This window comes from Lactuca serriola, chromosome 4 (assembly GCF_051521515.1).
Source record: "Lactuca serriola cultivar US96UC23 chromosome 4, Lser_US96UC23_V15, whole genome shotgun sequence".
NCBI lineage: Eukaryota > Viridiplantae > Streptophyta > Magnoliopsida > Asterales > Asteraceae > Lactuca > Lactuca serriola.
In genome coordinates, this window is record NC_136411.1 from 293674209 (window position 1) to 293697056 (window position 22848).

The window sequence follows — 22848 nt, forward strand, 5'->3', positions numbered from 1 at the left end:
AGACCGGAACCCAGTGGCGAGCGACGATCTCGCGGACATACACGTCGGCTAACTTCTCAGCCGATGAAATCTCCCATATGTCCAAGAAATTGGCACTCTTGGTCAGTCGATCCACAGTGACCCATATAGCATCAAACCCCTTCGCTGTCCTCGGTAGCTTGGTAATGAAGTCCATCGTGATATGTTCCCATTTCCACATGGGAATCTCCAGGGGCTACAGCGTGCCATGCGGCCTCTGATGTTCGACCTTGACCATCCAATAGGTCAATCACCTCTCGACGTACCAAGCGATTTTCTCGCTTCATGCACGGCCACCAGTAACTCAAACTCAAGTCTCGGTACATCTTGGTGGCCCTCGTATGTATAGAGAAGTGAGACTTGTGAGCCTCCTCCATAACTGTCTGTCTGACCCCACCAGACAACGGAACCCATACCCAACCGCATCGGGTAAATAATTCCCGGCTATCCTGCATGAATCAAGCATTCTCACCCTTGATCCTCTCTAGTTTCCAGTTCTCTGGTCGCATGCTCTCAGCCTGAGCATCTCTAATCAAACTCACAAATGGAGAATCCACCGCAATCCTCATACATATCGCTGGGGTGGAAGACCCAGCTGACTTTAGGCTCAGAGCGTCCGCCACCACATTTTCTTTTCCGGGGTGGTAAAGGATCTCGCAATCGTAGTCCTTGACTACATCCAACCACCTGCCTTATTTCATGTTCAGGTTCGGCTGATCTATGATGTGTCTCAGGCTCTTGTGATCCGTATATATGGTACAGAGGACCCCAAAGAGGTAATGTCTCCACATCTTGAGAGCGAATATTACCACTCCCAACTCCAGATCATAAGTAGGGTATCTCGTCTCATGCGGATTCAGATAACGCGATGCGTAGGCTATCACTTGTCCTCTCTGCATGAGGACAACCCCAAGTCCTGTGATGGATGCACCACAGAACACCACAAAATTGTAAACTCCCTTTGGAAGAATCAATACTGGGGCCTCTCACAAACGTTGTCGGAGGGTCTCAAACTCCCTATGTTGCTCAGGGCCACACGGGAAATCCACCACCTTTCTCGTCAGACGAGTGAGAGGTACTGCAATCTTGGAGAAACCCTGTATGAATCTCTGGTAGTACCCTGCTAATCCCAGAAAACTCCTGATGTCTGAGGGAGATTTCGGAACCTCCCATTGCATGATTGCCTCGATTTTGGCTGGGTCGACCAAAATCCCCTCCTGGTTAACGAGATGTCGAGGAACTGGACCTCTCGTAACCAAAACTCACACTTCGAGAACTTACATACAGTCGTTCCCGTCTTAGAACTCTTACTAAGTCCCTCAGGTTCTCATTGTGCTGCTCTCGAGTCTTAGAATATACCAAGATATCATCTATAAACACGATGACCGAGCGGTCAAGCATCGGTTCGCAAACCTGATTCATCAGGTCCATAAATACTGTTGGCGCATTGGTGAGACAAACGGCATCACCGCGAACTCGTAATGTCTATAAAGAGTCTGAAACGCGGTCTTCTCCACGTCCTCCTTTCTGACCCGAACCTGATGATATCCAGACCTCAAGTCTATCTTGGAAAACCAAGATGCACCCTGCAACCGATCAAATAGATCATCTATCCTCAAGAGTGGATAACGGTTCTTCATCGTCAACTTGTTCAACTCCCTATAATCAATGCACACCTGGTGTGAACCGTCCTTCTTCCTGATGAACAAGATCGGTGCTCCCCATGGAGAACTGCTCGGTCGAATGAACTGCTTGCCCAACAGTTCCTATAGTTGTGATGACAACTCCTGCATCTCGGGTGGTGCTAACCGGTACGGCGCCTTGGCGATAGGGGCCGCACCCAGCACCAGGTCAATCCGAAACTCAACTTGCCTCTCCGGAGGTACCCCTGGTAACTCCTCCGGGAACACGTCAGCAAACTCTCTAACCACTAGAACCTTTGAAACTGGAATCTGATCCCTGACCCGTGTATCCACCACATACGCTAGATAACTTGCTCCCCCGTGCTGAATATACTATCGAGCTCTGGCAGCTGAACGAAGCCCTAATTCCACTCTGGTTCCCTCACCATATACAATCAGTTCTCCCCCAATTAGGGTTCAAGCTACCACTTGCTGACCCTCACAATCAATCATGACACCAAATCGACTGAGCCAGTCCATCCCCACAATCACACATACTTTCCCCATGGGAATCGGCATCAAGTCTATTGGGAAGGATACCCCGAAGATCTCCAACTCACATCCTCGGTAGACCGAAGAAGTAAAAACCCCATGTTCGTTGGCGATAGAGACTCGCAACGGACACTCTAGCTCGCCTACTAGCACACTAAACTCCCTACTAAATGTCTGAGATATAAACGACCGACTTGCCCCCGAGTCAAATAAAACCAATGCAGGCAAGGAGCTCACTAAAAACGTACCTAGGCACATGTATAAAAAGATAAGCAATAAACATATATAATCAGTAAAATAAAGGATAAAAGCATACCAGCAACCACATCTGTTGCTGCCCTGGCCTCCTTTGCGGTAAGCTGGAAAGCATTCCCTGAGCCCTTGGGGTCTCTGCTCTACCTAACCTCCCGTCCGTAATCCTCGAAGTAGCTAGAGCGGGAGCCTGTGCCGGCTTAGCGGCAAGTAACAGACAGTTGGTCTTCAAGTGGCCAAGCTAATCACAGTGATAACATAACCTCATACTCGGAACCGAGGCGGGCTGCCGAAAATCCTTCCCATAAGGCCACTCCTTGCCACACCTATGACACCCAATACCAGCTCGACACACCCCAGAATGACCCATGTCTCACTTTCCACAAGTGCGGCTCTGCTGACCCCCGGTCCTAGAATCAGTGGTCTTAGACCGCTTTGGCGCCGGCTGCGACTGCATCGGGGCCTGCCGCTACTTCCTTAAATGCAGCTTAATCTCCAACTCATGCCGCCTAGCTGATGGGTTTTGAGCATTCTAACACTTCCTAAGTGTACATGCAACCCTAATAACCTTGGATCTATGTTTGTCTAATTATCATGCAAAGTTGAATTCCAAGGTTATATTCCTATCTAGCATACATGGGGAACAATTTAACTTGAATCATAGATAGAATAACTTACCTTGTTGTTGCTTGTGTTCCTTGAAACCTTGTGAGCCTAGCACCCCAAGTGTGATGCCTCAAATGCTTCACACAACACCAAATGCTCTTGGAAAGACTCTTGAGATAACACACACTTCTCAAAATCGGCCAAGCCCTCTAGTTTCTTATGTCTAACCGATTTTGGTGGAGAATGGGATCTTTATATAGTGTTGGCACATATAGGGTTACACCATGTAAACCCTAATGTGTCATGACTCTTCATTTCCATGACCCATGGGTTTGTAACTCCCATGGAGCATCCATGGAGCATCCTATGGGTAGAACCCAACTTGATAATCCATGGAGCCTCTTAGCCCACTATACAAGATATAGATGATTTACATAATCAACCCATATATTTAATTAGTTATCCTTTGATCACTTAATTAATTCCAAATTAATTCTTTGATCAACTAATTAAATAATATTATTAATATATTAGAACTTATAATATATTAATAATCTCCAAGTGTTATTTCTCTCATTTAGTCTATCCAATTGCATGGTGCCATGCAACCCAAATGGACCATGCCGGGTTGGGTCAAGTACAAGCCCGAAATAGTTATGGACTTAGACACCTTATCCAACAGTCTCCCACATGGATAAGTCTAATAACTATATCTCTAGTACTTCAGGAACCGACCGGCAATCGTAGCTCTTTCAAGGTCTCTCAGAACTGAGAAGATGATGATACGCCATTTAAGATAAGTGATCATATAATCCTCTGTTCTAGATATCAGCCGGACAAATACATGGAACATGTCTTGCTTATTGTCCAGCATTTGTTTCCCGATTTCTGACTTGTCTGACATAGAACTTAATTGAACACATCAACTTAGTTCTGACCGGGCCCGGTACATGGGTCAAAACAAAATCATCGAGGGGCCCATATATCAGCTTCTAATCCAAGAAGGAACAGATAAACTTCGACTCATATGTTTGTTCTACCACTCATTGAATTACACACAAAAGTACGTTTTATAACATCGAGTTACCAATGCGGTTTCGTACAGTCAATGCATAACCAACTTGTAAGTAACAAATCATATCTCTAGGTTTGAAGACTTATATGATATTACCGTCTCACGATCACTCGAGATAAAATTCCATGAAGTGATTCCAGTGAGCGTGGGTTGTGTCCAATGCTCAGAACTTATGAGCACTCATGATTGTTGTAGCCTTGTCCAAGACCTCTACAACCAAACATGACAGTCTTGATTCATATCTACTTCCAACATATGACCGACTGTGGAGGTTTGAATAATATGTTATAGCAAACAAAATTATTCTGGAAGTCAAAACATGCAAAAGAAATATAGTAAACGATAGACAAGAGATAGCAACACTTTACTCATAAATAAAACACCTTTTATTCATCATCAAATGTCAATTACACTTTACAAATTTCCGGGTTATCTAACTACTAAAACTTATATCATCCTTCAGCCCTATGCTCCGAGCATGCTGAAGATGCTTAACCCTACTCAGTCCCTTCGTGAGGGGATCTGCTGGGTTCTCATCCGATGATACCCTCTTTGCCACGAGGAGTCCTTCTTCGATCCGATGTCTGATGAAATGGTATTTTCTGTCGATGTGTCTGGATCTTCCGTGATCCCTTGGTTCCTTGGCTAAGGCAACAACACTTTCACTATCACAGAAAATTTCCATTGGCTCTTTAATAGCTGGTACAACTCCAAGGTCTCCAATGAAGTTCTTTAGCCATATCGCCTCCTTTGCTGCTTCACTAGCTGCAATATACTCTGATTCACAAGTAGAATCTGCCACTGTCTCTTGCTTGGAACTCTTCCAAGAAATTGCTCCTCCGTTTAGGGTAAAGACCTAGCCCGACTGAGAGCGGAAATTATCCCTATCAGTCTGGAAGCTAGCATCACTATACCCTACAACTCTCAAGTCATCACTCCCACCGAGGGTAAGAACCCAGTCCTTAGTCCTCCGTAGGTACTTGAGGATATTCTTTACCGCAGTCCAGTGTGCCTTGCCAGGGTTCGCCTGATACCTGCTAACCATGCTCAAGGCAAAAGCTACATCGGGTCGAGTACACGTCATAGCATACATGATCGATCCTACAGCCGAAGCGTAAGGTGTTCGACTCATTTCTGCTATCTCAGCCTCAGTGCTAGGGCTTTGTGTCTTACTCAATCTGGTGTTACTCTGGATGGGTAACTCTCCTTTCTTGGAATCCTGCATGCTGAATCTCTTCAGCACCTTATCCAAGTAGGTACTCTGACTAAGTCCAATTAGTCTTTTACTCCGATCTCTCAAGATTCTTATCCCTAGAATATAGGCAGCTTCACCAAGGTCCTTCATAGCGAAACACTTCCCAAGCCAGGACTTTACTTCCTGCAGGGTTGGAATGTCGTTTCCTATGAGTAGTATGTCATCCACATACAATACCAAAAAGCTGACTATACTCCCACTAGCCTTGACATACACACAAGATTCATCTTCACTCCTAGAAAAGCCAAATTCCTTGACCTTTTCATCAAAGCAAAGATTCCATCTGCGAGGTGCTTGCTTCAATCCATAAATGGATTTCTCAAGCTTACACACTCTATTAGGGTACTCGTTGCTGACAAAACCCTCTGGCTGACTCATGTAAACATCTTCAGCCAACTTTCCATTAAGGAAAGCGGTTTTGACATCCATCTGCCATATTTCATAGTCATGAAATTCAACTATGGCTAACAGAACCCGAATAGACTTAATCTTGGCTACCGGAGAAAAGGTCTCATCATAATCCACTCCAGGAATTTGAGAGAAGCCCTTTGCAACCAGTCTAGCCTTATAAGTGTGTACTTTACCATCCATGTCGGTCTTCTTCTTGAAGACCCATTTGCACCCTACTGTCTTACGACCTGGTACATTTTCAACCAAGTTCCAAACTTGATTGTCATACATGGATTGTATCTCGCTATCCATAGCCTCCTTACATTTAGCAGACTCGGGGCCTGCCATGGCTTCCTCGTAGCTGTTAGGGTCATCTTGACTTACTAGTGTTTCATCACTAATAAGTGTCTCACCTTCTGCAGTAATATGGAATCCATAGTAATGCTCAGGTGCACTCCTAACTCTCGTGGAACGTCTCAGAGGTACAGATTTGTCAATTGGCTCAACAGGAGTTTCCTCCTCAAGTTGAGGGCTAGATTTTGAAGTTCCTTCATCGCTTGATTCTTGAATTTCTTCAAGATCAATTTGCCTCCCACTGTCTCCTTGGCTTATAAACTCTCTTTCTCGAAAGACTCCTCTTCTTGCTACAAAGACCACATTGTCACTAGGTCTGTAGAAGAGGTAACCAAAGGATTGCTGTGGGTAACCGATGAAAATACATCTCTCGCTTCGAGGTTCGAGCTTATCATGAGTCTCGCGTCTCACGAAAACCTCGCAACCCCAAATCTTGATGTGGTCTAGTTTAGGTACTTTACCAGTCCACATCTCGTGAGGAGTTTTGGCAACTTTCTTTGTAGGGACTAGATTAAGAATATGGGCGGCAGTCTCTAAGGCATACCCCCAGAATGAGATTGGTAGCGTAGCTCGAATCATCATGGAACGAACCATATCTAGCAAGGTTCGATTACGCCTCTCAGCCACACCATTCAACTGTGGTGTCCTGGGAGGTGTCAATTGTGAGACTATCCCACATTCCCTTAGATAGTCGAGGAACTCTGAACTAAGATACTCACCACCACGATCGGATCGAAGCATCTTAATGTTCCTGCCCAATTGATTCTCGACTTCCTGTTTAAATTCCTTAAACTTCTCGAAAGTCTCTGACTTATGCTTGATCAAGTAGACATATCCATATCTACTATAATCATCAGTAAAAGTCAAATAATAACGATTAGCATCCCTTGTGGCATGTTTGAATGGTCCACACACATCCGTGTGTATAAGGTCCAACAAACCTTCACCCCTTTCACACGAACCTGTGAAGGGTGACTTTGTCATTTTTCCAAGTAAGCATGATTCGCAACTATCATCTGACTTTAGGTCAAACGACTCCAAGACTCCATCCTTTTGGAGTTGGCCTATGCGCTTCTTGCTTATATGTCCAGGACGACAATGCCATAAAGATGCTTTATCCAAGTTATTATTAGTAGAATCAATACACAAAACATTATTTCCTAAGTTATCAACAACAGATACAGCTTCATACACACCATCACAAGGTAATGCTTTAAAATAAAGAATATTATTAAAGAAGGCATCAATAGAACCAACTTCATTATTAAATGAAAAGGTAAACCCTTGTTTGTACAAAGCATGGAAGGAAATAATATTTCTTGCCATTCCTGGCGAATAACAACACTTATTCAGATCTAAACTAAACCCACTACTTAGCGATAAAGTATAAACTCCAATCTTGGTAACAGGTATAGCTTTCCTATTCCCCATGATCAAGTTTATCCTTCCTTGCTCCACATCCTCACTTCTTCTTAGTCCCTGCAAGTCACAACAAATGTGAATACCACACCCGGTATCAAGGACCCAAGAATTAGAATGGGGTGAGTTATTAGAAATGATAGTGTAAATACCTGCATGGTTGGGTTTAACTTTCCCATCCTTCACATCTTGCTGGTATTTTGGGCAGTTCCGCTTCCAATGAGCTTTTTCATGGCAATAGAAGCATTCAGCCTCTTTTGGGTCAGAAGAAGGAGTAATGAAACCTTTCTTGGTTCCACTTGAAGAAGAGCCATCAAGGGTCCGAGCCTTGGTACCCTTCGAAGATCTCTTTCTCTTCCTCCATCGATTCTTCCCAATTGCCAAAACCGGAGTAGAGTTTTGAGTAGGAGTGATAGCAACCGACTTCCCCTTAAGACCTGATTCTGCGGTCTTGAGAAGTCCCTGAAGTTTGCTGAGGGTGACTTCTTCCTTGTTCATGTGATATGTCATGCGGAATTGATCATAGCACGATGGTAAGGAATGCAAAATAATATCTATTGCAAGATCCTCCGGGAAGTTCACATTAAGCTTCAGCAAACGATCCACATACCTTTGCATTTTCTGCATGTGGCTCGTGACGGATTCCCCGTCCTTCATCATGGTTGTTATCATGGAGCAGATGATTTCATACCTCTCTTGTCTTGCACTTTGATGGTATCTTTCCATCAAATCTTGGTGCATGTCATAAGGGTAGAAATCCTCATAAGACTTTTGGAGTTCCGCTGTCATCGTGGCCGTCATGATGCAAGCCACTTTCGTAGCATCCCTTTCATGTGCCCGAAATTCAGCGATCTCCTGAGGAGTTGCAGTGGACTCATCAATCTCCTTAAGCTCCTTGTCAAGGACATATTCTTTGTCCTCGTAGCGGGTAATCATCCTGATGTTTCTGATCCACTCATTGAAGTTGGATCCATCAAAGGTGACTTTCCCACACAAGTTCATAAGGGTAAAGGAGCCATTAGGATTAGAGCCAGAAGCATTGTTGAAAGACATCTGAAGAAAAGAGGACAAGATTAGTTTAGATATAAGCGAGTCCTTAATAAAACACCCAAATGTAGTATTAAGGCTAGGATCCAATCACAATATAATATAACTTAGAAGAGGTATGCCGTAATCTAAGCTATATCATATTTGAAAGGTAGGTGAATGACGATTCACCAATTTCCACCACGAAAACCGCAATATTTTAGTATTAGGTTTTTGAATGGTTCTTAGAAATTCCTAGATTCTTTGAGATTCAATGAACTTTTCAAAGGCATGTTTCAATCTCGAGTGTGCCCTCCAAGTTTTGTGACTGGGATACCGAGGATCACAAAACAAGGTGTGAAGTAACCATGCAAATCACTTGGTACCCTTAGAGTTTATCACTCAATCGATGTGCCGGTTAACCACACACGCTCCATCGATACTATAATAAACCCTAATTCACCCTTTACCTACCTTGTTAAGTCCAAGTTAGTGTGCCGGTTAACCACACACGCTCCACCAACGACTTAATCAAAGTGTAAAGTGTAATTTCATGGAATAGCACCTTATTCACATTTTTCCTAAAGTAACTAAGATTGGGAATTTAATAAAACATTTAGTTACTTTATAATATTCATCATACTTTGAATGAGAATTAATAAGTCCTTGTCTTACCCGTTCGGCTAACGACCCTCCACCGATCAAGCAAGCGGTGGGTGAGAGTGGACACCCATTAAGTCACCATTTTATAGGCAACAACCTTATACCCACCTTATAGACCGGCTTCGTGAATGAGGCGTACTAGCGGTAAGACGACTTTGTTCTTATACATATATATAATTATTAAATCATAATAATATAAGTATAAGGGTTGAATTTTAACTTTTAAAATTCTAGGGGTTGGAACTAAAGTTTTAACTTAACTTTACTTCTTCCAAAACTTGAGGGCAAGTTTTGTAAACTTTCAAAACTTTTCATTTCTTGTAACTTATGAGTTTAATAGAGTAATAAAATGAGGTCTTTTCATTTTTCCTAACTCTTGTGTTCTTTTAATGGTTTTTAACCCAAGAGACTTTTGGTTTTCCATAACTTGAGGACAAGTTATGGACTCCATTAAAACACATTATGATCATGAATTAATCTACCACATAGGTTACAAATAATTCCTATGATCATCTAAACATCATAAGAACAAGAATATGAATATGAACACTTTCAAGAATCAAAATCACATTTAATCTTTGTAATTTTGATAACTAGTTGTTGTAAATGAGTTAGAAAAGACATTACACCTTCTAAAATAAGTTTTCAAGTACCAAAACATTTTAGGGTAATGATTCTAATCCATTTCCAGCAACTCAAGTCGAGATTCTGCACTCTGTCGACCCTACTCGCCGAGTGCATAAACCTACTCGCCGAGTAGGTTGAAGATACACATGAACTCGACGAGTCCTCCCCATGGACTCGCCGAGTCCATCAGTCAGACAGCAAGATTTTCGACTTTCTTCAACTTTTAAGCACAAATAACAAACAAACAAGCCTAGGCTCTGATACCACTGATGGGTTTTGAGCATTCTAACACTTCCTAAGTGTACATGCAACCCTAATAACCTTGGATCTATGTTTGTCTAATTATCATGCAAAGTTGAATTCCAAGGTTATATTCCTATCTAGCATACATGGGGAACAATTTAACTTGAATCATAGATAGAATAACTTACCTTGTTGTTGCTTGTGTTCCTTGAAACCTTGTGAGCCTAGCACCCCAAGTGTGATGCCTCAAATGCTTCACACAACACCAAATGCTCTTGGAAAGACTCTTGAGATAACACACACTTCTCAAAATCGGCCAAGCCCTCTAGTTTCTTATGTCTAACCGATTTTGGTGGAGAATGGGATCTTTATATAGTGTTGGCACATCTAGGGTTACACCATGTAAACCCTAATGTGTCATGACTCTTCATTTCCATGACCCATGGGTTTGTAACTCCCATGGAGCATCCATGGAGCATCCTATGGGTAGAACCCAACTTGATAATCCATGGAGCCTCTTAGCCCACTATACAAGATATGGATGATTTACATAATCAACCCATATATTAAATTAGTTATCCTTTGATCACTTAATTAATTCCAAATTAATTCTTTGATCAACTAATTAAATAATATTATTAATATATTAGAACTTATAATATATTAATAATCTCCAAGTGTTATTTCTCTCATTTAGTCTATCCAATTGCATGGTGCCATGCAACCCAAAATGGACCATGCCGGGTCGGGTCAAGTACAAGCCCGAAATAGTTATGGACTTAGACACCTTATCCAACACTAGCGGCCTCCTGCAACTCCAGAAGAGTATCACATCGTTGAGTAGACACAAACTGACGAATGTCAGTCTTCAGCATGCTCAGATAACGTGTCATCTGAGCCTGCTCGGAAACAAACTCTGGGCAAAACATCGCTCTCTCTATGAACATGCGGGTGATCTCCGTCACCGACTCCCCATCCTATCTCAAACTCAAAAACTCTTGAGCCAATCGTTTCGGCTAAAGCTGTGGAATGTAACGAGTGTGGAACATATCCTTGAATTACTCCCAAGTAACAGCAGCTCTCTGATCATCAGTGTACTACCCAGTCGTCAATCTCCACCAGTCCTTGGCCCCAGACCTCAGTAGGTTTAGGGCACACCTGACCTTCTAGTCAGTAGGAAACGAGCAGGTAAAGAAACACCCCTCAACATCAGAAACCCACCTCATGGCCTTGATGGGATCCTGAGTCCCATCAAAAGTAGGGGGCTTCGTATTATCGAAGTCCCTGTACTGGAAGCCCCGACTGGCTCTTACTCCCCATCCTGCCATTGCTACAGTCGATGAAGTTGCAACGGCAACCGTCTCTGCAAGGGATGCGTATCGCTCGTTAAACTACTCAACCATGGCGGTCTTAATAGACCCAAACATCTCTGGCAGCTATGCCCGGAACAAAGTGGCAACCTCATCATGCAGGATCTCTCGAATCTTGGCGTCTAGCTCACAACCTCAGGTGCTGTCGGCCCCTCCTGGTCGCCCTTTCCTGATCCTGATCCCAATCCGTATCCTACCACAAAGAGTCTCATAACCACCATTCTGAAAATATTCCAGAAAAGATATCAGATAATCTGCATAAATAACAGAGACCCAACTCCCGACTAAACTTTAGGGGTTGTGACTTCCTTGACATGCGTATGGGTCATGTGCTTTCAGTAGTACGGGCCCATACTACCTTCCACACCTACTCATATTTGTCTCAAGTATCACCACAACACCTTAACAATATACATAAACATAGCGAGCGCTCAATCCTCACTCCTAGAGGAATGTTAAATATCTCATAACTGGCCTCCCGGGCTCTCACAGCCCACCCATGAAACTTCCACCAACCCTGCAGCACTAGTGTATGCTAGCCATACATAATGTTGGACCTTACAGATTTTCGAATATTTGATCCTACCCTAAGCCCTCAATCAGACAAGAACGGAACATAAGGCCAAACCGAACATTCTCAGGCTATAAGATCTTAATTATGTATAATCGTGATGCATACACTAAGCAACTACAGTAATGATGTCAATCTCATATAAAGAAAACCCTGGGCTAGTAGGTATCATGTAATCAGGCGATTCTAACATGCAATTCCTGAAGATCCCTAGCCTAGTAATAACATGTTGTTCTAACATATCATAATATCAAATAACCGTATGGTATTTTGGGGTCTACTTGTTGGCTCTGGCTGATCGTACACCCTGCATCCTCCTTTGATATTTTAAAAACCTTTTTGAAAAAAATCATTTTGAAAATCTTTTCCTTCATTTGAGACTGGATTTAAATAAGTGTTCCTCCAATTCACTCAAACCAAGGCTCTGATACTAACTTGTAACACCCATAAAAATGATGCCAAATTTAAACTTTTTAAAAACATTTCAAAACCATTAATCATTACAAAACTTGTTTTCAAAATGTATAATATAAGAGTATCCCAGAAACATAAACATAAATATGAGGAGTTGTACGATCACGCCTTTTCCTTTCCGTGATCCCCTGATGTACCTGAAACAATAAACTGAACCTGTAAGCCTGAAGCTTAGGACCCATAAAGTCATGAACTTTATAACTTTGGACATCCAGAAAGCTCTTAATACTTGGTCTTAATCCATTAAGAACTTCCTACTCCATGCATGGGACATCTTAAGCCATTGGAACCTCATTTTTATTACTCAAAACCCCTTCAAGAGTCTAAAAGGACAATTCATTTCGTCCAACTCACATCATGCACCATCTTGGGACTTTTTGGGACAAGAAATGGTTCTTTAAAGCAAAATGGCAAGATATATATATATATATATATATATATATATATATATATATATATATATGTGTGTGTGTGTGTGTGTGTGCATAAAGTTTGAAGCTTTTTTACTTTTTGGAGCTTCTAGGGCACAAACTAACTTCAGATCTACAAGCTTAATCTTCTTCTCCAACTCCTTGATGCAACACCTTCTTCTTCAAACACTCAAGAAGCACTTAATAAGCTCAAACATTCAAAGAAAATGGCTAGGGTTTGGGGAAAAAGACTCTAAGTAATGGAGGCTGGGGTAAGGGAGAGTTTTGTGCTCATAATGTTGCTTATATAGCCCCCAAACCATAAATATTAGGGTTTCATCCTGACATAAGTACGCCCAACATACTATGGCGGACCTTAGTACGCTTAGCGTACTCTTATGTAAGCTCAACGTACTCCTCCTTGACCTAAGGTTTCAACCTTGGCCCTTATACTTGTCTTAGCTCTACACTTCCAACCCGAAGGACTACAAATGACAATGTAGTGATAGAGAGGGTTTGAAAATACCTGGAAAATCTCGAGATGTTACAACGGTTATAGTAGTGTGGGTATGATAAATGTTGAGACTTAGGTAATGAATATAGTCTCACTAGAAAGCCCTTATGTAAGGTAGGTGAAAAGCTTTTAGCCCTGACTTATAAGTGTATAAGTTATTAGGCATAATGAATTTGTATAGAGTTTATAAAAGCCAAGCATAATTGGTATGCATGTATAGTATAAGGCACTAGCTGTTATAACTAAGTATGTTTCTTGTATAAACTTTGTAGTGACCAGGCATATGTTATTTTAATATTTGTATTATTCTAACGACATAGCATATAAATGTATTGATGTTGAAGACTAGTTTATGAAATATAAATATCAAACTATTGTTTCATAACTAATATAGTATTTGCATAAAATAGTAATATTTTATGTGTAATATGTATGGATTTATATCATATTGTACATTTATTCTCCCCAAAAACATGTAAAAATATAAAATAGTGGCCGTAACACTCACCTTAAAGTGTGGTTGTCGGGTTGTTTCGAGTTTTGGATATGAGAAACCGGGAAGCGTTGCTGTGAAGACGAAACTTCGAGACTAATTTAATTTCCTAGGAAATTTTAATATATATTAATATGTGAAGGGATGTTTAGTAATTTAACTAAATCATAGGATTCATTTATTAATTTAATTTAATTAAATTAAAATAAATTATTAATTTCTAAAAACGAGAACAAATAAATTATTTAATTTTTATATTTTAATTTAGGATTTATTTTGAAAAGGGTTTTCTATATAGAGGTAGGATTTGAATAATTTAATTGAAGTTTGAGGGCTTGGGACTAGTTTTGTAAAGAGATTTTCGAATTTGGGTAGGAACTGTAAAATTTAATCCAAAGTTTGTGACAATTGGGACTTGTTTATAGGGATTTTGTAACATCCGGATTCCCAGGTATATTATGTTATTCTTTTATATTGAATTTTTGGAGAGAAACTTGGCGAGTAGGAGCCCCGACTCGCCGAGTTGGATCGCGATTGGAGTGGTCTGATTAATGAGGGACTCGGCGAGTCCATGAGTGGACTCGGCGAGTCCACGCTGTTTAATGAAACCCTAATTTCTCGGGTTTGCGCCCTATTTAAAGGCCCTTATGGCCGTCAATTGTGGCCACCAGTCCATTGAGAGAAACCCTAGAGTGCTGGAGCGTTTTGAGAGAGAAAAGAAGCCATTCTTGACCTTTGTGGTGTTGTTTAGCAAGAAGAAGGAGGTTCTAGCCAAGGGAAAGCAAAGGAGGTTGCTAATCTGAAGATTTGAAGCTAAGACCATTTCATTTGAGGTATTACTTCGACTCTTCTTCTATTTTGGGGAGGATTTATTGTTTTAGGGTTTCTTGTGATTTTGTCTAAGTCGATTGGAGGTCCAAATAGTCCCTTCTGGTGATGATACTTTAGATCTGGATCCATAGAGGTCCAGAGAGCCTTATTCTTCAAGCTTTATGAAGAACATTGGAGGTCATGACCTTGGGTTAAAGTATTTGGGGCTAAATCATCATAAATGGTCATATGGTTGTTGCATGTGCATCAAGATTGAGACTTTACGTGATTATAGTGCTTGGAAAGGGCAGATCTATGGATTAGAGGAACAGATCTGACCTCAGAAGGTCGTTTGAGTGTGTGCATGGTATGTACTCGCCGAGTCCATGGGAGGACGCGACGAGTTGAGTCGGGTTGCCCCGCGACTCGCGATCTGTGTCGACCCGTGGAATTTAGGATGACTCAGTGAGTCAAGGGAGAACCAGGGGGTGAAGAGAACAGGCGTGTACTCGCCGAGTCACCTTAGTCCACTCGGCGAGTAGGGTCAGCTGAGATCGTTGACTTTTAGGATTTCGGTCAATAGTTGGACTTTTGAGTCAAGGAGGGGTAAAATAGTATTTTACCCTTCTGAAAGATCATAGAAGGGGGGTTTAATCTAGCCTTGAAAGCCATTACTTATTGAGGATATTTTGTATGTGATTAGGCGGGGGCTAGACCTGTAGATTCGTGTGCGAGATCATCCGAAGATACCCGAGGTGAGTCTTCTCACTATACTGTACCTGGAAGGGTACCTATGTGTGACCGGAAGGTCTAGTATGTTATGAGATATATGCATTGTATGAGTTGCCTGTTTCATATGCGTTATGTATGTGATTTGTATGCTATGTTCGATATGGGCCGGAAGGCATTATGTTATGGGCCGGAAGGCATTATGATGTGGACCGGAAGGTCGACACGGGTAGGACCGGAAGGTTTACCGGGTTGGGACGGAAGTCCCTGAGACACATGGACCGGAAGGTTGTGTGGAGTATGGTCTGGAAAGGCATATGTGTGTAAGTGGTATTTTGGGGGAACTCACTAAGCTTCTTGCTTACAGTGTTTATGTGTAATGTGTTTCAGGTACTAGTGAGGACCGTGGGAAGGCGCCGACATATAGGCGGATTTAGATATGATTGATCTTGGGGTTGACATGTTTTTGTATTACGACGATGTTACATTGGTTTTTTGGCTTGTCTTGAATGAAACTATGTTTTAAAGAAATGAAAATTTGGTTTGAAAAATTTACGTTGTTACAGATTTTCGAAAGGAGGGGAAAAATGTGAGCATTTTAATTGAAACTTGGAGGCTTAGGACTAGTTTTGTAATAATTTTTGAAATGGGGTAAATTGAATTTATATGGAAACTAAGTTTGAACAGGAGGAGGCCCTCCTCCTGTTTCCTTTTCATGCATATCGAGTAAAAAAATGGGTCTCCGTCGGGGCTTTCTACGATCAACGAAACACGAAAAACAACAACGGAATATGATGTAGGGGGTGGTGGTTTACTCACTGTGCAGTAGCAGGAGTAGAGGTAGGTGATGGCCGGTGATTCACTTGGCAGTAGAAGGTGGCAGTGGGGTGACGAGAGGCTTCCGACAACCTCTCTGTCTTCCTCTTCTGATGAAGATCGATGAGTGGGGAAGGAAGGAGATGGTGGAGGGTGATCTTCTAAGGCAACAACAGGGTTGTGGCTTTGCCGAAGGTGGGTTTCTCGGTGGTGGCAATGAATGGTGGTGTGGTGCCAGCGTGGTGGCTGCCATTTTTTCTGGGGCAGAACTCGATGAGGGAAGTAGTGGGGAGAAGGGGTGGGGTTTATAAGGTGGTGGTTTTATGGTGGAGTAATGTTGGTGTTGTGGTGGTGATTCAATCCAAGAGAGGTAGACAGAGATATAGAAGGAGAGAGTGAAGGAAGAAGTTGGACAATTGGAATGATGAATGAGGATGCAAGAGCTTTTCTTTTATAGCCTAAAGAATCACACACACTCTTAGGGCCATACCTCTCTCTCTCTACCTTGTACTTTTGGTTAAGAGTGTACACAAACTAGGAAGGGTGAGAGGAAAGGAAAAAATGTGGGAGGGAAGGTAGCCAAGAGGAAAATCATATTTTTGAGCCACATGGGTGTTGGTGGGTTCCACAAAGGTGTCATGCCCTCTTAGATGGCCTAAAACCATCTTATTTTGGTGTATTGCGATCCCGACATCACGAAATTTTTCCAGAAGTGCCGTTAGATAGAGTCGGGTTCAAGAATTCTAAAAACCCGAACGAATTATTTTTTCGAGTTACGAAACTCCAGGAAATCGCGTTTAAAGTTTCACATCTAAATGGTCCGTAAAGCTTGATTTTTCGACTTTTGCAAATATTTTTGATTAAAATATTTTGAGTATGAAATTAAATATTAGGCCATAGCCTGAGTCCAAAAGCGCTCTTGGAATTTCCATCGGAGATTTGTAAGTGTCTCAACGGATTGATTCAGTTTTACGCGATTAAAGAAAATCAGTGTTTTACTATTTGTTTTCTTAAAAGTTAAAACGGCTGTATCTTTTGCATACAAACTCCGTTTTGGACGTTTTTATATTTTTGGAAACAGGGTATATAGAGTTTTAATGTTTGCTTTGCTCATAACTGTTTAATACGAATTTTCAGTTTTCAGACATATTAACGAGTATTGCAGTTTGAGCTGTTTGATTCGTGTGACAACGTACACATTTGGAAGTAAGATATCATCTGGTATTATATAGTATTTGAAATGAAATCATTTATTTTACATTAGATGCACTAAAACTCAATGAGTTAAATTACAAAAAGATTTATTGTAATTTAGTTGTTCACAGTCTATGACATAAATTTTGGGATGTCACATTTATGCACGAAAATACAGTCTCGGGTCATTGATAACTTTGAGTTGGATTGCTAACCATTATCTCAATTATCTAATTCGCAAACCCAAAACAAAAGTCAAAGAAATGAAAGCTGTTTTTTTACAAAAAATATTCTTTAAAGCTTATTAAATGTCAATGTGAAAGAGAAGTGACAACATTTACACTAATTGATGGCAAGTTGACTGATCACTATGGTAATGAAGTTTTGAGATCTCCGATATGGGATTATGGTAATGAAGTTTTGAGATCAAAGGAAGCAATGTTGAAATTCGAGTTGACTTCAATCGTGATGCAAAATATCCCAAAAGAATTAACATTTGTTTTAAGGCTTTAAAAAAGGATGGTTGAAATGATATAAAGTGATTGATTTAAAAAAAGATGGTTGAAAGGATATAAAGTGATTGATTTAGATGGATGTTTTTTGAAAGAGAAAGTTAAAGAGGAGTTGTTAGATCGCCTATTTTTGTAATAAGGATAACTTTAGGTTTTGAAATGCTTTTTACAAAATTCTATGTTATTTAGGAAAATGAAGCCTTCTACAGAATTCTATGTTGGTTAGGAAAATGAATTATTGACGTCAAACATCAATCAACTACATCAATTAGGATATTTCACAAAGGACGTCACTATCATGCGAAATACACATATTATTTTGTAAAATTAAGTGACATCAAAGGTTTTGTACTTGGGATAAAGACTGTAATAGGGACTTTTTTATATAGTACCTTGTACAAAATACGCCATAAATTGATGAAGCCAAACAATAATCTTGTAAATTAACGAATAAGGAGAATTAGCAAAAAAAAAAAAAAATGGTAAAATATCTTTTATTTTGTAAATGTGTTGTTCAATATATGATTACGGAAGGTTTTTATAGTAAAGAGCATTAATTAAGTAAATTTGCAAAATATTTTACAAAACCTTTTGGGAAATGTGTGTTCTATGATGGTTGTAAGAAAGTGATTATTTCGAATAGTCTCCTTCCGATTGTTCTGTGACATTTTGTGTTCTCGGATTTATTTATTTTCCGATTATTTGAAATTTTATAAAGTGAACTAATTGTAGTAGGTTTCGGGTCCAATATAAATGGGCTTTCGATTTCTACCAAATGTTATAACCGGGTCTTTTTAACTCACCAAAAGAAATACAAAATATATATTAAAGCGACCTGCTCAATTTAACTGGTAATGGGCCCAACCGAAGCCCAAAATCCATACCCAATTTTGTCCAGTGTCCACCTCTAAAATTAAATTTGCATGGTTTTATCTTCCAATCAAAAACTAAAAAAATTAAATAAAATTAATTGTTTACACCTAATGGAATTTAAATTAAAAAAAAAAAAAGTCACGGTCAAACATAATTGGTGTTGAAATCACCAAAATAACAAGAATAGAAAGTGTCCTGAAATTCTGATTATGAACGCTATTCCAAACAAAAGTTCAGTCTATTTTTGCAAAATAAGTATTTATTTTGTGATAAATAATATTTTATAGTACAAAATCATATTTATATTGTTCCATTACAATAGAAGGACCAAATAGACGTGATTTTGGAACACGTGTAACATTTACGCCTACTCGATGAGAGTGACAGTTTATAAAATCTTAAATGATTACAAATGAAAAACTACCTTCTTTTAGGGGTTACTTGCAGCATCTTATCATATTTCTCCTTATAAACAGCCAAATTCTGTTAAAATAATAAATAACATAAGTTATCATTAAAGCTTAAATCATAGTAATAGCATGGCAATATAAATTTAAAGAGCAAAAGCCCGAGTTAAAAAAACAAAATTACAAGTGGATTCAATCATTTCATGTTAATATGTTATTAAACCATAGATCAGTTATAAATTTAAAAAGTAAACATTATGACTTTAATGCATTGTACTTGTAAAATAGAAATGAATATTATTCGATTAACTAATGTCATGTTTTTAACTATCTGTGCTAAGGTATTTTTCTCAATTATCTTTAATTTCACTTTTATTATTTGATTATTGAGGGTTTATACGTTCTTTAACATAAGATACCATATACGTACTCCCTACTCGATTTGATATGTATGTAGACATATGTCGATTAAAATAATATACCTGTAATCATGCATATCAAACAAAATTATATTCATATAGTTTGATATGTATGTGTAACAACTAACATTACTTTTAAATTAAAACAATCAAAGTATTTTAGCTATTATCATGGATTACTTGCTTATTTACCAATTATAATTACTATAATAGTTGAAGGCAATAAATATATATTATCTTCAGATAGATGAGGATAAAAATTGTTACCGAAGTATAAGCATAAACACCAGCCTCATTAGGTCCTGCAGGACTTCCCCTCCTGATGAATTTTCCATCTTTATATATGTACAACATTGGTACCCCAGTAGATAGTTCTAAGTTGATAACCTTTTAGCAACAAAAAAATCACATGATCAAAAAACAATAGTGAAAAACATGTGGACTAATGAAAGATTTGGTACCTCTTGAGGGGTTAAATTGTCAAGATACATGATAATGGACCTCAGTGAATTTGCATGGGCTACAACCATCACATGCTTTCCAGCCATAAGTTGTGGTTCTATCTGTACATAATAATAAAACTCCACATCAGCAATATATAAATATTTAAACTTTTTATATTTTAAAAGTATTGACGACATTGTTTTATCTTATTACAAATGAACATTTTAATTTTCTTGGACCCTTTTATATAAAACCAACCAAGGGGCATATATGGAACTTATAAAGTTCAACCATACTATATTAAATAATAATAATAATAAAAGAAGAAGAATTAGCTTACATTGTCTTTAAAAAAGGCAACAGCTCTTTGTAAGCACATTTCCAAGCTTTCACCATTAGGAGGCCTAACTTCATATGTTCTACGCCATTTGTAAACTTGCTCTTTACCAAATATTTCAGCAGTTTCTTGCTTGTTCAGACCTTGAAGGTCCCCATACCTACCACAAAGAATTGGGAAAATTGTAAAACATTAAGAAACATAAAACAAAAAAAAAAAAAAAGATTTTTAAGTTTTTGATTTGTTGAAAAGGAGAGAAAGAAAGACACACAAGATTACATTCTCTCATTCAACTGCCAAGCTTTAACAACTGGAATCGACTCATTCTTGGTGTCCTGACTGTAGATTTGACTCCAAATTTTGGCCTCTTCATTCTCATTATGAATAATTATTGGAACCTTCAAGTTCAAAACAGATAGATTCTTGGATGTCAATATGTCATTGCCTTAGATAGATATTTCAAAGTACAGTTGTCTAACAAGAAGAAATGAAAGTAGGATATGCTATCAGCTATAATAAACAAATCAATGAATCTCATAGTAATTTTGAGAAGTGTAGAAGGTTAAAATAGAAATACCTTTTGGCAGCAGTGTTGGGTTAGGGCAAGCATTGCTGTCATTTGAGAACGAACCAATGCTGACGTGTACACAATGTCAAATGGCATTGTACTGATTCTCTTTCCAGCTTCAATTGCTTCTTCTACTCCTTTCCTTGTTAAGGGCACATCAACACATCCAGTAAACAGATTCTTTTCATTCCACATTGATTCACCATGTCGAATTATGATCAGTGTTGATTCATCTATCTTGCAAAATAATACACAGAGCAATTTAAGAACAATCTTTTTTTTTAAGCCAAGAAAATAATTCAATGAAATATCATATCATTGGGATGCCAATGAATAGATATGGTAGAATCCATGTCATCCATTATTTATCAAATAAGTTGTCACTCACTTGCCATACTCAATGGTTCATTGTTCTTCTTCTGCAAGGTTGATGTGATTGGATCACAAAGTGATGAACAGAATTTAGACATTTTGTTCTTACTTATTTGAAATGGCCATTTGATTCTTCTTGATGATGCTTTATCAAATCCATCACACTTAAATAGTAATGACAAATGATGTTCCTTTAATATTGTATTGGAACCAAAATCACCAATTTTACTTTGCATCCAGCTTGCCCCCATAGCCATTCTAATCATATATCAAACATAATGGAGTTCATAAGTTGCCACAATAAAACAGTTGAGATTACAGTATTACACTATTTAGAAGTGACATACAAGTAGATTTTGAAATTCAAGTAACAAATTTGAACTGATTACACTTTTTGTTGATGATTTTACTTCTCTTGATCACCAATTTTTGGTGAAATGAATTTTCCTTGCACCCAAATTATGCACATAATTGCTCAATTTTGTTCTATAAGTTGATCAATACACAATCTTATTCTGTTTGGTGCCAAAATGAATTTCAATCCTTAGAAACGTGTTAACAGTGATAGGGTAATGATTTCAGTTATCAAAGTCGTAATAATTTTGATTTCAACAGCAATTTTGACTTGATATGTAAATTGCAAGACATCGATCAATATCCAGCTTTTGTTTTTTAATCAATCTTTATGCGTATTGTGTAGAGCTGAATACGTGATCATACAATATTTCAATTACATAAGATGTCCACGATCACGGAAAGGATGAACAGTTGAGGGAAGAAACCTAGAACGAGAATGTAAATACATCGTAAGTGAAGTAGAAAGACAAAAAATACTTACGTTTATAGGCAGGATCATGCAGATATGAGAGCTAAGATGCAAAAATTGGTGACATCTGTTGATGTAGAATAGTTCAATCGATCATTTGACTCATAGATGTCAAGATCTCCGTGGAACAAATGGAAGGAAATGTGCCCTGCTTCCAACCTTTTTCTGTGACTCGGATAGGGCCCAAAATTTCATGGGCTTTGGAAGCTTGTGTCGATAAATCACAAAATAAACTATCTCAATTACCTAAGTGTTTGTAGCCAACGGTATCAGGTGTTGTTTTTTCTTTTTAAGATCGATAGTTCAAGTCTCGTTGTAGACATAGGTGGAATAGGTATTGTTAGCTTAGAAATAAATTAGATTTGACGGTTCAAAAAAAAAAAACATATCGATTACTTAAATAGACATATTTTATTAAAAAAACATTCTAAATAAAAAAAATAGTCATCTTTTCTTTTTTACTAATTAAATAATCTTATTTAATCTACAGTTTGTAATGTGGGACTCTAATATATATTTTAATTAATATAATGTAATTTGTCTCTTTGTTGTTTCTTAATTTTAAATTTACCCTCAATAAATTAATAATAAATATGGTTTAATAAAT

At 38.9% G+C, this 22848-nt stretch overlaps 1 protein-coding gene across 4 annotated transcripts; it reads right to left on the reverse strand.

Annotated features, from left to right (window-relative positions):
- Positions 1–19109: 19109 nt before the first annotated feature.
- Positions 19110–22416, reverse strand: LOC145097168 (2,3-bisphosphoglycerate-dependent phosphoglycerate mutase 1-like). Of its 4 annotated transcripts, none has more exons than XM_079034686.1 (8): positions 22254–22416; positions 21525–21673; positions 21053–21276; positions 20755–20873; positions 20479–20635; positions 20156–20257; positions 19962–20081; positions 19110–19351 (listed from the first exon to the last, which is right to left on the reverse strand). In XM_079034686.1, exons 2-8 carry the CDS (start codon positions 21670–21672, stop codon positions 19289–19291), a joined length of 933 nt encoding a protein of 310 aa, XP_078890812.1. In that variant the 5' UTR covers position 21673; positions 22254–22416; the 3' UTR covers positions 19110–19288. The 4 variants fall into 4 exon arrangements, with proteins under 4 accessions (XP_078890812.1, XP_078890811.1, XP_078890810.1 ...); XM_079034685.1 differs by having other exon boundaries at positions 21053–21280; positions 21436–21673; XM_079034684.1 differs by having other exon boundaries at positions 21432–21673; positions 22254–22414.
- Between the last annotated feature and the right edge of the window lie 432 nt (positions 22417–22848).

Bases quoted from the DNA above. Each gene is read 5' to 3' on its own strand.
- LOC145097168 (XM_079034685.1), bottom strand. From the start codon at position 21,672: ATGGCTATGGGGGCAAGCTGGATGCAAAGTAAAATTGGTGATTTTGGT. The intron at 21,281-21,435 runs GCAAGTGAGTGA...TTATTTTGCAAG, and splicing joins ACAATGAACCATTGAGTATG to ATAGATGAATCAACACTGAT. The intron at 20,874-21,052 runs GTATTTCTATTT...TTGAACTTGAAG, and splicing joins CCCAACACTGCTGCCAAAAG to GTTCCAATAATTATTCATAA.